Source organism: Taudactylus pleione, unplaced genomic scaffold (genome assembly GCF_031769625.1).
Source record: "Taudactylus pleione unplaced genomic scaffold, aTauple2 ptg000043l, whole genome shotgun sequence".
Taxonomy (NCBI): domain Eukaryota; kingdom Metazoa; phylum Chordata; class Amphibia; order Anura; family Myobatrachidae; genus Taudactylus; species Taudactylus pleione.
Window position 1 is genome coordinate 9198296 of NW_028284445.1, and position 16218 is coordinate 9214513.

At 43.0% G+C, this 16218-nt stretch overlaps 1 protein-coding gene across 7 annotated transcripts in view; it reads right to left on the reverse strand.

The window, feature by feature from the left end:
* FRY (FRY microtubule binding protein) overlaps nt 1-16218 on the reverse strand; it is a 345271-nt gene that overhangs the window by 100906 nt on the left and 228147 nt on the right. For all 7 annotated transcript variants that reach the window (XM_088460246.1, XM_088460245.1, XM_088460242.1 and 4 more), the window contains exons 25-28: nt 9197-9288; nt 8939-9111; nt 8405-8565; nt 7862-7972 (exon numbers count right to left, since the gene is read on the reverse strand). In XM_088460246.1, coding sequence (XP_088316372.1) covers nt 7862-7972; nt 8405-8565; nt 8939-9111; nt 9197-9288 — 537 coding nt within the window. The remainder of the gene's footprint in view (nt 1-7861; nt 7973-8404; nt 8566-8938; nt 9112-9196; nt 9289-16218) is intronic.

The window sequence follows — 16218 nt, forward strand, 5'->3', positions numbered from 1 at the left end:
TCCTGGACTGGGTTGCTACCTGGTAGCCTATTGTAGCAAAAACAAAGTTTGATCCTTCCGGACGAGACATTCCTATTGTTCTTGTTTCTGTTGGTCACTCCGCTCCGGGACGCTATGCATTGGTCTTCTTAGCCGCAAGTATATATAGGTCTTAGACCTTGATTTATTGATAACTTTGGCCTATGTTATATCACAGGATTTGCAACTACGGTGCTTGTTATTTTATTACATCCTATTTGCTATAGTAACTAGGATGTCAGTTTCACGTATAGGTTTTGAGGAATGTCTTATATGTTGATATTGTACTGTTTATACTGCTTCTATTTTATTTCTTGTCCTCGGCAGTACTGATAGTTCTATTTTCAATTATATATTATATATACTGCCAATACTGTATTTTCTATGTTTTACAATGTTTGTATGTTTGTATATAGGAGGTCTCTGGGTGGGTATTGGAACAGTTAACCCCCCACGTTAACCATTTTGCCGTTTTTTTCCCCCCACGGCAACTACTGTGGCCCGATATACTGGGTTGTTTGATTTGATGCTGTTTCACCCTTTTTTTTCTTTCCCTTTTCTTAAAGATATATTTTTTTCTTTTGTTTTTCATAACAGGTATATCCACGGTGCTCACACAACTGTATGACTATAAATGGTTAAGGTTTTTTCCCTAAATGTCAAGGGACTTAACTCCCCACATAAACGTCGATTAGCTCTCTCCACTTTTCATCAACATAGAGCAAATATTGTGGCCTTACAGGAGACGCATTTCTCTTCTGCTGTGCCCCCCATATTTAAAGACCATAGGTACCCTACCTGCTATACCACTAATGGACCATCCAAACGTAATGGGGTCGCTATTTTATTTAATGTAAATACCCCATTTGTACTACATAGGAAAATTGAAGATAAAAATGGGCGTTTCCTTATCCTTACTTGCATTGTTGAGGAAGTTCCAGTTACCTTAGTCTCTATATATGCTCACAATTCTCGCCAGGTCCCTTTCCTGAGAGAAATTTTTGAAGAAATTGCTAAGGTCCATCAAGGCACCCTAATACTGATGGGTGACTTTGACCTAGTGCTTGACCCCAAACTAGATCGCTCTTCCTCGCAGGGACACTCTTCTTCCCCCCGTGATGCTACTCCAGAATAGATCTTATTCTTCTGGATAAAAGGATCCTCCAGTCCACTAAGAAAATTAAAATTCTCCCCATCACTTGGTCCGATCATGCTCCCCTCCTATGGTCCTGGAGTACTGATAAACATTTTCCCCCTACACACCCTTGGCGTTTTCCTGACTACCATCTCCATGATCCTGAGATTCTAAAGGCTCTTACGGATTCTCTTACGCTATATACTCAGACCAACTCGCCTTCGGGCACTTCAGTTTTTACATATTGGTGTGCCCTGAAGGCGGTACTTCGCGGCACCTCTATCCAAAAAGGTGCTCAACTTAAAGCTCGCTCCCGTAAATCACAAATCGATTTGGAGTCTTCCCTTCGATCCTTGGAATCTCAGAATCAGGCCCACCCTACTAGGTTGTTACGTAAACAACTGCAAGAGATCCGACAGCAGCTTCAGAAACTGTTTATGCTCCGCATGCACTCAGCCCTTACTCGATTATGTCACAAGTTCTATACTGCCGGGAATAAAGCTTCTCGCCTTTTAGCTTGTAAACTCCGCGGTCACCAAGCCAGAAATAGGGTTAAGTGTCTTCTCTCCCCCTCCGGTTCCAAATGCCTTAATCCCTTCGACATTGCCAATCTGTTCTCAAAATACTATGCAAAATTGTATAACGTGTCTGAAGATCCTTCCAACCCTCAACCCCTATTATTTCTTCTTTTCTAGATAGTTTGTCTCTTCTTACCTTAGATGCAGGTAGCATGGTGTCCTTAAATGCCCTTTGGTCAATGAAGGAGATACAGTCTGTAATTAGGCAACTCCCTAGGGGTAAGGCCACGGGCCCAGATGGCTTTATTAACTCTTTTTACTCTGAATTCAGAGGCGTCCTTTCCCCAATCCTTTTACAGCTATATCTAGAGGCTTCTAAAACTGGCTCATTTCCAGCCAAAATGGTGGAGGCACAAATTGTGAATATCCCGAAGCCGGTAAAAACTACAGACCTATAGCACTTCTTAACACAGACATTAAAATCTATGCAAAGTGAATACACCCTGACCAGGTGGGCTTCGTTACTGGACGTCAGGCTCCCGACAATACAGGTGGGCTTCGTTACTGGACCTGGTGGAATGGGCCTCACATAATAAACAACCACTTCTCCTCTTATCACTAGATGCTGAAAAAGCATTTGATAGACTCCATTGGGACTATATGCGCCAGGTGTTATACAGGTTTGGACTCCAAGGCGATATCCTTAGCTCAATCAATGCTCTTTACACTGGCCCCTCAGCCCGGATTTTTAGCAACGGCTTCCTTTCCTCACCTTTCCAAATATCTAACGGCACTAGACAGGGATGCCCTCTCTCCCCACTAATCTTTGTATTGGCTATAGAACCCCTCGCCCAAATGATTCGCTCATACACTGATTTCCCTGGTCTCTCAGTAGGTAACACCTCATAAATTGTGTCTCTTTGCAGACGATGTTTTATTGTTTGTGACTGACCCGGAGACTTCGTTGATTCCCCTCCACAATATTTTAAACAACTATAGAGCTGCTTCCTATTACAAATTGAATACAACTAAAACGGAAGCTCTATACCTATCAACATTCCCCCTACAATCCTTCAATCCCTGAAAGGACGTTTTCCTTTTTCTTGGAAGGACTCCTCCCTATCCTACCTAGGCATTTCTATCCCCTCCTCTATTAGTAATGTTCACATTGTTAATTACGCCCCTCTGCTGATAGAGTTGACAACTTTAACCACTGCTTGGATGAATCATGAGGTCTCCTGGCTAGGCCGTCTAGCGGCATTCAAGATGATGTTACTGCCCAAACAGATGTACCTGTTCTGTGCTATACCATACGCAATACCCTGTAAAATGTTACAACAAATGCGGAAACTGATGACGTCCTACAGTATGTATGGAAACACAAAGCTCCTAGAATAACCGTATGATACGCTCTAGACAACAAGGAGGACTCAATCTCCCTGACCTACCTACGTACCATGAAGCTGCCCTCCCTTCTCAGCTGTGTGATTGGTTTCTCCCTCCCCCCCCCACACTAAGCCCTGGGTGGGCCTAGAACGTACCCTTTTTCAAGAATTCCCTTTATCGGACCTTCTATGGTTACCTAAACAACTACGCCCACAATCCCCATTATTTCCCAAGTCTGCCCTTGATACCCTAAAGATATGGGATGTTAGGCTCCCAACTCATTATAATATGACTCTCCCTACTAGGACCATATCACTCCAAGCATTAGATAATTTGTTTCCCAATCTCCACATGTTTTACTGGATGCAATTAGGTATTCAGTCCCTAGCAGATTTTCTTTCCCCGTCCTCTATTTTACCGTTTTCTGATTTATGTGCCAAATTTGAATTGGGCCCATCAGCTTGGTTTTATTATCTTCATCACTGGATAGCTCAATTTAATACTGGCCCCTCCATGCTCCAAACACCACCAGACCAAATTCTAAATAGGCTATCTAGATCAGGCTTGTCCAACCCGTGGCCCACGGGCCGCATGCGGCCCAGGTCGGCTCGTAATGCGGCCCGCATACCTCTCAAGTGTCCCGAATTCAGCGGGACATTCACGATATGTCCCGCTGTTCCGGGATTGCTCACTGTAGTCCCGGCGCCCCCAGACCACGCCCCCACGCTCTCCTTCATTCACTGTGCCGCCAGCGTAATCACCAGTGGCGGGCTGGGCCGGGGGGCAGGGTGCCATGTGCCCCCCGGGCCGCAGCGTCATGCGGGCTGGTGCAGTCTGTGTCACAGTGACACAGACTGCACCGCGTGTGTAGCGCTGACCGGACGGAGTCCGGTCAGCGCTACACAGCACAAACACACAGCCGCCGGAGCCGGCAGCTTTGTGTTTGCTGTAATCAGCAGCCGCTGAGAGTCTGTCAGACTCTCAGCGGCTGCCGCTGCTCCCACTGCGGGAGCCATCTTCCGGCTCCCGCAGTGGGCAATGGGAGAGCCGTCGTCATGACGACGTCTCTCCCATAATGCAAAGCAGCCAGAGGAGCCGGTGGAAGCGTCGGGACCAGGAGCGGGAGTTTCAGGTAAGTGTTGTTTTTTTTTTTTTTTTTTAATTAACTCTCTCTACTAGGGGGGGGATTACTATGGGGGCACTACCAAGGGGGGGGATTACTATGGGGGCACTACCAAGGGGGGGATTACTATGGGGGCACTACCAAGGGGGGGTTTACTATGGGGGCACTACCAAGGGGGGGGGGATTACTACTACTGGGGGCACTACAAGGGGGGGACTACTACTACGTTACTGTTATTTTATTTTATGTGCGGCCCAAACCAAGTTTTCATCTTCTAATGTGGCCCAGGGAAGGTGAAAGGTTGGACACCCCATGGGATATGGCCTACGGTTTCTAAATTTTGCTGGCGTTTATGCCACTATGGTGGTATGATTTTTCATATTTTTTGGGACTGCCCCTCTTTACGCCCTTTTTGGACAGAAGTATTTTCCCTTTTACAGGAAGTTTTATGTCTCACATTGCCTCTAAATCCCTCTCTAGCCCTTTTACATTGGTACCCTCTCACGATTCCCAAACCTGCTCGTTCTTGGTCATATTTTAAGGGAAGAAGGGGAAGATAAGGAGGAGTGAGTATTATGTGGGTTAGGATTAGAGAAGGACCTTGATGAAGTAGTGGGTCTTGAGAGCCCGTTTGGAAATATGCAGTGAGGTGGAGAGTCTGATAGGGAGAGGGAGAGAGTTCCAAAGGTAGGGAGCAGCACGGGCAAAATCTTGGAGGCGGGATTGGGAGGAAGTAATCAGTTGGCAAGAGAGGCGGCATGCATTTGTTGAGCAAAGTGGACGGGCGGGAGTGTGAAGGTCAGAAATGTATGTGGGGGAGGATTTAGTGAGGGCTTTGTAGGTGAGTATAAGAACCTTGAATTGGCATCTGAAAGGGAAGGGGAGCCAGTGTAGGGCTTGAAGGAGAGGGGAAGCAGATGTAGAACGTCTGGAGAGGAAGATGAGCTGAGCAGCAGCATTGATTGTAGTGGAGAAAGGTGGGAGACTGGGAGGCCAGCTGGGAGAAGGTTACAGTAATCCAATCTGGAGATGACCAGTGAGTGGATGAGGGTTTTAGTGGCATCCTGGGTGAGGAAGGGTCTAATCCTGGAAATATTTTTTAGGTGGAAGCGGCAGGACTGCGAGAGGTGCTGAATGTGTGGTTTAAAGGAAAGAGAGGAGTCTAGGATAACTCCAAGACAGCGCACTGTGGGGATAGAGGAGATAGTTGTGCCATCAATAGATAAAGAAATTGTGGGAAGTCAGGTAATGGAAGAGGGTGGGAAGATGATCAGCTGGGACATCCATGAAGACATAGCAGAGAGACAGTTGGAGATACGAGTAAGAAGCAAAGGTGAGAGGTCAGGGGTGGAAAGGTAGATCTGAGTATCATCAGCATAGAGATGATATTGGAGGTCAAATGAGTTAATGAGTTCACCTAGAGAGGACGTATATAGGGAGAAAAGGAGAGGTGCAAGAACAGAACCTTGGGGAACTCCTACTGTTAGTGGAAGTGGGGGGGAAGAGGAGTCCTGAGAGGAGACAGAGAAGGAACGATCAGAGAAATAGGAGGACAGCCAGGAGAGGGCAGTGGCACGTAAACCAAGAGAGTGAAGGATTTGCAAAAGGATAGGGAGGTCTACAGTGTCAAATGCAGCAGAGAGGTCAAGGAGAATGAGCAGAAAGCAGTGGCCCTTGGATTTGGCAGCAAGGAGGTCATTGCTGATTTTTGTGAGGGCAGTTTCAGTGGAGTGGGGAGAACGGAAGCCAGATTGAAATGAGTCAAGGAGGGAGTGGGAAGAAAGAAAGGTGGTAAGGCGGTTGTAAACAATACGCTCAAGGAGTTTGGAAGCAAAAGGGAGGAGAGAGATGGGTCGGTAGTTGGAGAATATGTTAGGATCACAGGTAGGTTTTTGAAGAATGGGGGAGACAAGGGCATGTTTAAATGCAGAAGGGACAGTGCCAGATGATAGGGAGTGATTGAGGAGGTGGCAAGATGGGAACAGGCAGAGGGAGACAGGTAACAGAGGAGAAGGGAAGGGATAGGGTCATGGGGGGAGGTGGAAGGAGGGGAGGACCGGATGAGGGCCATGACTTCCTCTCCAGAAACAGGGGAGAAGGATGTCAGAGTTGGTGAGACAGAAGGGGAGGGGTGGTCAGGGAAAGGAGGGGCAGGACTGCTGAGGGTGCTGAGGGTCTAATTGGATAAGGTGTCCTCATGTATGGAGTAAATTTTAGATGTAAAGTAGGTGACAAAGTCAAGGGCAGAGAGCAAGGAGGGGAGGCGAGGAGGAGAAGGGCAGAGGAGGGAGTTGAAAGTGGCAAAGAGACGCCGGGGGTTTGAGGACTGGGAGAAGATGAGGTTCTTGAAATATGATTGTTTGGAGAGGGACAGGGCAGCACTGTAGGATGAGAGAATTAATTTGAAATGGAGGAAGTCAGACATAGAGCACGATTTCCTCCACTGGCGCTCAGCAGTTCTTAAACACTTCTGCAGGTATCTGGTTCATTTGGAATGCCAGGGTTGTGGTGTGGATCTGCGAGGGTGAGTAGTTATTGCCGGAGTTAAGAGCAGAAGTAAGGGAGGCATTGTACAGAGAAGTGGCTTGTTCAGGACTGGAGAGAGAAGGGATAGGTGAATGAAGCGAGTCCAGTAGAGAGGAAAAAGCAACAGTGTCACTAGCCTCAATGTTACGCTTAGTAATGGTAGCCTTAGGAGGAGAAGGAGAGAGGGATAAGTTAAAAGAGAGAAGGTGATGGTCAGAGAGTGGAATTGGAGTAATCAGAGATATCACAATGGTGAGTAAAGACCAGGTCAAGTGAGTGCCCACTCGCATGGGAGGGTGACGAGGTCCATTGGGCGAGTGAAGAGGTGAAGGTAAGGAGTTTAGCGGCAGAGGATTCTGTGGGAATGTCAATTGGAATATTAAAATCACCTAGGATAATGGAGGAGAGAAAGTGAGGGAGCCAGGAAGCGAAATTATCAAGGAATTTGGAGGTAGAGCCAGGGGGACGGTAAATGACAGCTACTCTGAGGTTTACTGGTTGGAAGAGGCGTATTAGCTGGTAGGAGTAATTGGCGGATAGAACGACCCCAACACCACCACCATGACGACCCCCAGGCCGGGGGGTGTGGGAGAAGGTGAGGCCCCCCAGAGGAGAGAGCAGTAGGAGAAGTAGTGTCAGATGGTGAAATCCAGGCTTCATTAATGGCTAGAAGATGTAGGGAGTTGGAGATGAATAGGTCATGGGTGGGGGACCAGTTTATTACAGACTGACCTGGCATTCCTGAGGGCACAAGATAGAGAGATAGCGATTGTGGGGGAAATGTGAATAAGATTATCTGGGTTGCTGTAACCTGGAGGTGAGATTAATTTGGGGGACCGATATGAATAGTTTAGTGATGGTGTGGGCACCTGAGCTAGATAGGAAACCTGTAGGAGGTGCGCAGGGAGATGTGGATGGCAGTGGGGTGAAGTGACAGGGAGAGGAGAGTAGGAGGAGGGATTAGTGGTGGGGTAGTACGACAAAAGAGTGGACATGACAGGCTTCATACTTTGAAGTGTGTTAATAAGGCACAAAACTCACATACCAAGAACAATGATTCAGATACAGCTCTGTAATTCTTATTATCTAAGTTTGCATTCAGTATAGAATATAATTTTATTTATCATTTAGCATACGGCATGTAATATTACCCACCCTCATGTCCTGACAAGCCAAGATATTGTCAAGCCATTTATAAAGATAGCCATCCGGAGAGAGACCCACATTGTCGAAAACAGGTCCACAGCAAAGAACAGCAGACATGGCCTGGTCAGGGAAATATAAGGAGAGAGAAAGAACGTTATCATAGCAATAGGAACGCCATAATGAATTCCAATGAGAGAGGTAGTCATTTTCAAAGTTCTAACAGTCCTGATTTTTGTTGGTATGTACATGGTCGCCTTTGCACCTATTTTTAAATCCAGTATCTTTGGAAGCATTTAGCAAGTGCCTTGCAATGCTGAGGTAGCAGCTTGTTGCTCTCCTACTGCTTTGGAACTACTTGGATTGTAGGACCTGATGGAATTTGTAGTTCCACTTAAGCTGGAGAGCTATAGATTGTCTACCTTGCTCTAAGTAATCTGTGGTTCCTTAAAGGAAAATATAAGCTGGTTTATATAAAGAAATTACCAATAATATTCATACATACAGTGACAAATACATGTCAAGGTCAACCGTGTGCAAGAAGAATAGATTCACCTTTAATGCGCAGTACTGATATCTTGTGATCTGATGGTTCCGATCACTGTAGCGGTCCAAGGGGGTGAACATTATGCTGAAGGGCCCAGCCCATTGGCTGAACAAGATGAAGAGATGGTGCCGCAAACTTTGCTGTGGGAACAGGAACCTCCGGTGGTGAACTACAAGTAACATGCAAGTAATACAGCTCAAGCAATGTGTGTAGATCCAGCATAATACAAACGTACATTAGAAAAGACTTTACAAGTATCTAAGAATATGTAACATTTTCCATATTGACACTATGAGGCTTTTACCATTACGAGGAGTTTCCATTTCCCTCCCCTTAGAGGTACTATAGCTAGGCTTTACATCCTGAATGCCATCTGAGTCTGCTATGATTTATTTGTTATGTGCACTACTACAGTAATCCTGTGCCAATGACACATGACAGCTGCTGGCTCCAGGTGCTAGCTACAGCTTCTACAGCCACAGGAGTCACTACTCAGCATCATTACAGCACTGCAATAACCACCCACCAAAATGTGACCATACCTGGTACACATTGGATCAGATTGGCAATCATGGCACTGAAATGCGCTCTAATGTCTTTAAGAATTTCAACTTCCTTGTCATTTTCAGCCTCAAGAAGCATCCGTGTAAGGTCCACATACTCCAAAAACAAAGCGCCAAGAGCCAAGGTGTCTCTCTCTAAGGCGCCGTTCGTGCTAAATAAATAAAAAGGAAGGATCATTGAATTGAATTGAACCATTGTCTTTCAACATGCATGTAATAAAACAGGTAATAACTTACTTGTCACTTATAACGCCGGCATCTGCCAGTAACTCAAATATCCGTAACAGCTGTAACCTCAGCAGGTCTCTTCGCTCTCTACGTTTCTTGTTCTGGGTACAGCACAAGTAGTTGATTAGCAAATTGATTAGTCCACACAGCCCTATCCTCAAATCACGTTGTCCCGTTTAGTGTGCAACAACTTTGCCACATAGGCCCGTATTCAATTTGAGGCGAAAAGTTCAGACTTTTCGCCTCCTTCGCCTGTTTTGCAGGCGGAAAAGTATCGCGCACATGCCCAATTTTCCCCGTATTCAATTTCAAAGGACGTGAAAAAGGGACCGGCGAAAAAAAATGGGAATTTTCGGGAAAACATCCAATGACCCCCCTAAAGATGTCCAGCCATGGGGGATCACTATGGGTATTTGCCTGCTGAAGGGAATTTGGGTTTTTAAATAGCCGCGGCGGGTGCATAGATGCGGCTTTGAGAAGATGATGAAGAATAGCATTTAACAATTTAAAAATATATATATATATATCTATGCCCATCAAATTTGGGGTACATGAAAATGGGTGCAAGCATATTTTTAAGTCCCTAAAATTATTTTTTTAAATTGTTCAAAAAATGCACCTGCCGCTACTACCCGCCATAAAGAAAACACCTGCCGCATACTTTGGAACCCCTCTGGATTGTATTTAGCTATTTTAGAAGTGTGTTCCCTATTTTTATTTACCCCAAAATGTAATATATTTTTTTGGGGTGTCCCGATTTTTTTTTAAAACTTTTTTTTAACACACATTATTTTTAGGGGGCATTCCCAGGGCTGCAGGCTATTTTTATTTTTAAGTCTGCACCCCTAAACCCCTATTCTGCACTTTTTTCACCAGCTAAACACTGGAGAAAACTTATCCCCATTTTTTTACAAAGACTTTTCGCACCGGTGAAAAGTCTTTGTAATTGAATACGGGGATAATTACAATAGGCAAAAATTAAGTTTTCGCCTGTAATTGAATCCGGGCCATAGTCAGTGCAAAACACTAATCCTAAGTACCTAGCACTGAATAAGTGACCCAAGATGCAAAATTCAGGAAAAAGTAGCAAACCTGAGTAAAAAATACACAATCTAGTGTAATAAGGGAGTAGACCGGTCCGACAGGGGTAAACAACTGCACAATATTTTGTGATCCTGAATTATCAAAAACCATCCAGGAATGAACTGTACTATGCATATGTACTATTGATCTTAGAAGATTTCCACAAAAAAAGGGGTGGAGAAGGTCATACAGATCATAGATCTCTCCCCACTGGATATATAAATTATTTGCACATTTATTACCAGTTTCAGGTGAGTCAATTAACTGGATGGTTTTTGAACATCAATATTGTACCCTAAAGCTGGGTACACACCTGGACGACGGGTGGGCCTATCTAACAATTGTTAAGTGCATACACACTTACCAATCGCTCGGCCGATGTGTCTGTGCCGACATCAGAACTTGGCGCGCATTTTAAAATGGCCGCCTAGTTGATATGTCAGTCACTTAACAGTACCTGCAGCTGGGTGGGCGCTGGGTTGCCCGTTCACACCGCCAGATACGCTGATATATCTGCACTGGCTGTGCCACAGGACAGATGCGATATGACTGAATGACATCATTCGCAGACATATCGTCTGTACACAGCCACCGATGCACTACAGATATATAATCACCCATTCAATGGAGGAGTACATCCACTAATATATAGAAGGGAAACAACAAGCGCTTTATTGGTCTTTCCAATGTAATTTTTCTGATTCTGAATTGGGAGTGAAGCAAAAAAGAGCAAGTACCTGTGCACCTAGGTAAAAGCATGCTGCACTGCAGGTGGAGCAGATGTAACGTGCAGAGATTAGACATGAGAGGAGGGCGTCCAAACTCAGATCTAAATTGCAGTGTACAAATTAAGCTGTCCAGTATTTGTTGGCTACATGAAACATATGCAGACTGGGAATACCAATACTGTCTCTATCTATCCGTGCAGTCATCCCTGAATATTGTATCCTGGAATGTCGGGGGCCTCAACTCCCCCGTCCAAAGAAATAAAAGAGATAAACCACCTTCATAGATTACGCTCTAAGCTAGTTTTTCTGCAAGAAACACACTGGGCATCTGGTAAAGACTCCACCGTTCAAGCGTCCTGGTTGGGTGAATGTTTGCGGGCATCTTACTGCTCCATATCCCATGGTGTACCAATACTTTTCCAAGGTTATTTGCAATACAATACCCTGGACGCCCAGCGGAGGTATAGGATTGTGGATATTGAGAGGTCATGAAATCACTGAAAAACATCTTAAAATTATATAGGACATTATTCAGGGATAATCCCCGATATCCATTATTCACCAATGCTTTAACCACATTATTTCCTAAGCCAGGAAAGGACCCACTGTCTGTGGACTCTTATAAGCCAATCTCACTATTAAATACAAATTATAAAATATTTTCTAAAATAATGGGCAATAGGCTACAGTGTATTCTTCCTGATTTATTAACTCCCCATCAGATGCATTTTGTTTGCGGTTGTCACCAGGTCAGTGCGACAGTTGTTGCAGATTCACAAGCTCCTCGATCAAACTGCATGCTTCTAAGGGGTCTATTCACTAAGCAGTGTTAAGAGACAGAGTGAATAGTGATAAGGTACCAGCCAATCAGCTCCTAACTGTCATCTCACAGGCTGTGTTTGAAAAATGACAGTTGGGAGCTGATTGGCTGGCACCTTATCACTTTTCACTCTGTCTCCTAACACTGCTTAGTAAATAGACCCCACAGTCTTGATACACACAAGGTGTTTAATACTGTAGCATGAACCCATCTTTACAGGGTGCTTGCAAAACATAACTTTCATCCCTCCTTTGTGCAGCTTATTCAATATTTATATTCTCTTTCTACCACATCTGATTGTAAACGGATTACTAGGAACCCCGATTGTCATGCATAGGGGAACATGTCAGGGATGTCCGCTTTCGCCTTTGTTACTTAATCTATCCATTGATCCCCTCCTTAGATTACTGCAGACGTCGCCTCTATTTAATAGAATATCCATAGGCACATGTGAAATCCGATTATCGGCTTTTGCTGATGGTGTACTAATATACATAGCCTGAACCAGGGACACTATCTTAGATTTGAAATAAATTATGTGAATCTGGAGTTGACTCTGGGCTTGAAGTTAATATGTCTAAATCTGTGGGATTAAATTTGACGCCAGGGATCTCTCAGCCTTTATGGAGTACACACAATCCCTTATCCTGGGCAGTCTCATATAACCTGTTTGGGTATTCAGCTACCAAAAATGTAAGAAATATTTATGGAAAGGTAAATGACAGCAAACCAAAGCAAATGGGGGGGGGGATTCATTTTCCACATGACTTCTAGTCATGGTGCCATACAGATTGGTTACACATTAGCGATATATATACTGACTTGTCTTTAGAGAACCAATTTCTCCAGGATGGCACTTTAATTAGTTTCTTACATGAGCAGGATGCTGAGATAAATCAGGCAGTAAAAGGGAATCCCTTATTATGGTCTACCCATAAATTATTTGCAGTTTATGGTAGAATAATAATAATCTTAATGCACATAGCTCTTCATTTTTGGCGGGTGACACCCGGGTCCGCACCCCCTTGTGACGCCAGTGAGTGCCATTACTGGAAGGCTCGCAGACCAGGATCGGCATAATCCAGACTGATACGATGCTGAGATCCCCACCAGTTATATACTGTTTCCTTACATTATGCTTTTATGAGAAAACAAATAGATTACATGCAGGTTAATGTGGGAGTTAGTGAATGGCAGCTCTTTTTCCCTTGACTTCCTGAGATAACATGAAATAAGCAGATTTGTAACCAAGATATTTATTACCAGCAGCACAATATCAGGAAATGTTCTTCAATATTTTCCACAGATCCTACTTTACGCCCCACTGGCAGGTATGGTGACATCACATAATTACGTATTCAAAAAAGATATTCGGGTCTCGCACAGACCCTATTGATACTGATAATGAATAATTATCTACTCCCTTCCCTATAGATGCTTCATCAATTTATGTGTTATTCTATTTCACCAACATTTATTAATTGCTTATGGGTATTGTGCCACCTCTCTCACAACGTACAATCCAAAACATTGTGGAGTAAAAGAGTGATTCTATGGTGCCCTCAGGGAGTTGTTAAATACTGTTGTTTTAGTTACTGAATTTTTTTGTTTATAATGTTACTAAAACATAGCTTTTATTACTTTATTTATAAAAGTTTAGACAAATACTTCTATTTTCTCTAACACAAATAGATTAAATTCAAATAAAGTCAAGAAGAACTGTGCTTAAAGTAAGTGTGTATTACAATGACTTAGCTCCTCTGTGTCAGTATCTTATTAGGTATTTATTGAAGAGCTGTTATTTATATATAAGGCGCTCCAATGGGAGTTATCTATTTAAAATAGTTTCTATTATATTATGTTATTCAAATGATACTTCTCTCCTAGAAAGTCTCTTCATTAGTAGTTATTGTCTCACTAACTGATGTTATAATAACATTGTTGCTTCTTCAATTTTGCACATACAGTACCAAGTTGCCAGTTGCATCTCATAAATATGTTTTGCTACTTTACTGGCTGTTCTATATGTGAAAGCAAACGCTGCTAGGTTCCCTATTGTCCTACCTCTGACAAAGGATAGAGTTGATATATTCACAGGGCCCCCTTATTTTTGTTATGTTCATTGGGATAATTCTCCCTACGGGGTAAGTATGTTATTATGTGGAGACACTTGTATTGTAGTGTCCCAGTGAAAGTAGATCTCTATGTGGATTAACACGGGAGCTCTTCACTGAGCTAAATTGCTGTTCGGACCTCTCCCTATAGCCGTTCTTACTATCCGTTACAGCCGCTCTCGTTATCCACCTCTGCACTTAGTACTATTGGCAGGGCTCCGACGTCCTGCACTAAAGGCGGCTATTGCCTTACAGTTACTGCCGTGATATATATGCGCCTGTTATCTCCACACTTTAGTGTATATGACATTCATTTAAACATGTGTTTTAACAAGACTGACTCAGCGGTCAGTACTGCCGTTGCGCATTTCGCCGGACATCCGGCTTCCTCAGGGCAAACCGAGAAGGCCACGTATGACAGTTTTATCCCTTCTCTCCTAACAACCGTAGTTAGGGGGTGTCTCTGCTGGATATCTATTCTCCTTTTACATATTCATTGGATAGTAGGTACATACTGTATATATCACTATTTCACAAAGTTCATGTATATGTATATCATATTCAAATGTAATTCTTATCATTTCGCCCAAAATTATATTAGGTTTATTAGATATATCATATACTTATGTATAGGTTTGTGATTATATTACTTAATTTAATCTTTAATAGGAATATCTCGGAACGAATAAAATTAAAAAAATAATCCTTTTCATGAAAGATATTGTTTCTATTATATGTTAATATCTCAGTTCTTATAACATTGATGAAACTATATTTGTCATTGAATCCCCTTTTCCCCTAAGTGTATTATATTATCCCCTAAAGCAGGGATGGGGAACCTCAGGCCCGGGGGCTGTATAAGGCCCTCGGAATCATTTGGTCTGGCCCTCTGAGCCAGATGAGGCTAGCAGGGTGCCTAAAATAGCACCCTGCAGCCAGAATCTATGCAGCAGTGCCACCTGGAGCGTCCTTACAACGTTTCAGATGGTCACACCACTGTCCTTACAGCTCCCCCCAGGGCATCCTCAGGATGCTCCAGGCATTGCTGTAATCACCGGCAATTGTGGCCCCTGCCCCTTGTGACATCACATGGAGGGGCTGTGGCCTGCACTGGGCCCGAAATATTGTTATATATCTCAAAGTGGCTCTCGGCAGAAAAAAGGTTCCCCACCCCTGCCCTAAAGGATTATAAATTATTTATATACTTATTGTGCTGAGTAGAAGTTATGTGATAAAATTATATTGTGTTATAAGAATACTTCTTATGACCTTGTGATTTTCAAATTAAAATTATTACTGTGATACTTATAAATGTAAATATAACCTTAATATTTTGTGCCATACTACCTAAATTCTATATTTCCTAAAAAAATATAAAAAATATAAATATCATGTATAATACCTGTCTAGTGAAAGATAGTGCTTTGAAAAACAAAAATAAAAAAATATAATTATATATATATATATAATAATATATGTGTACTAATTTATCTTTGATCTTGAGGATTTTCTCCAACTGATGCTTATTTGGTTTCCTATTTGTTCAGCTAATTCTTCATCCGTAAGTAGCACATGCCAGTGTTTTTGAAGTATTTCTCGAATGTCCTTCCACTGATTACAGTATGTTCCCACAAATCTAGATTTGTCATTGCTCATATGATTCTCTCTTTGGTTTTAATAGATCTCCTCTATCTTTCCTTTTTTGCATCTTTATACGCTCTTTTGATACTTCTTTTGCTGTAGCCTCTAGCCATCAGGCGTTCCTCCAATTATTTTGATCTAATTTCAAAGGTTTTCATATCTGAGCAGTTTCTTCGTATTCTTAACATCTCTCTCCCTTGGGGATGCTATATCTTCTGGCCAATTAATGAGAACTCTCAAAATGTAGAATACTATTCGTTGCTGTTTGTTTGCGAAACATATCTTTAGTCAGTTTTCCAGATCCAGCTATTTTTATTGTTAAGTCAAGGAATGTGATTTGTTCCTGACTCATCTCCATCGTGAGTTTGAGGTTAAAAGGGTTGTTATTCAAATTTCTTAAAAGTTCTACAAATAGATCTTGTGGACCTTCCCAAATTAATAGAAGGTCATCTATGTAGCGATACCATGCGTTTATATGTTTTGTAAAGCTTTCCAGGTGTTCATTAAAAACATGTTCTTTCTCCCACCACCCGAGGTACAGATTCGTGTACGTTGGTGCACACGTAGTTCCCATTGCTGTACCTCGGGTCTGTAGGAAGAACTGTTCATTCAAAACAAAGTAATTCTTTGTTAGGATGAATTCAA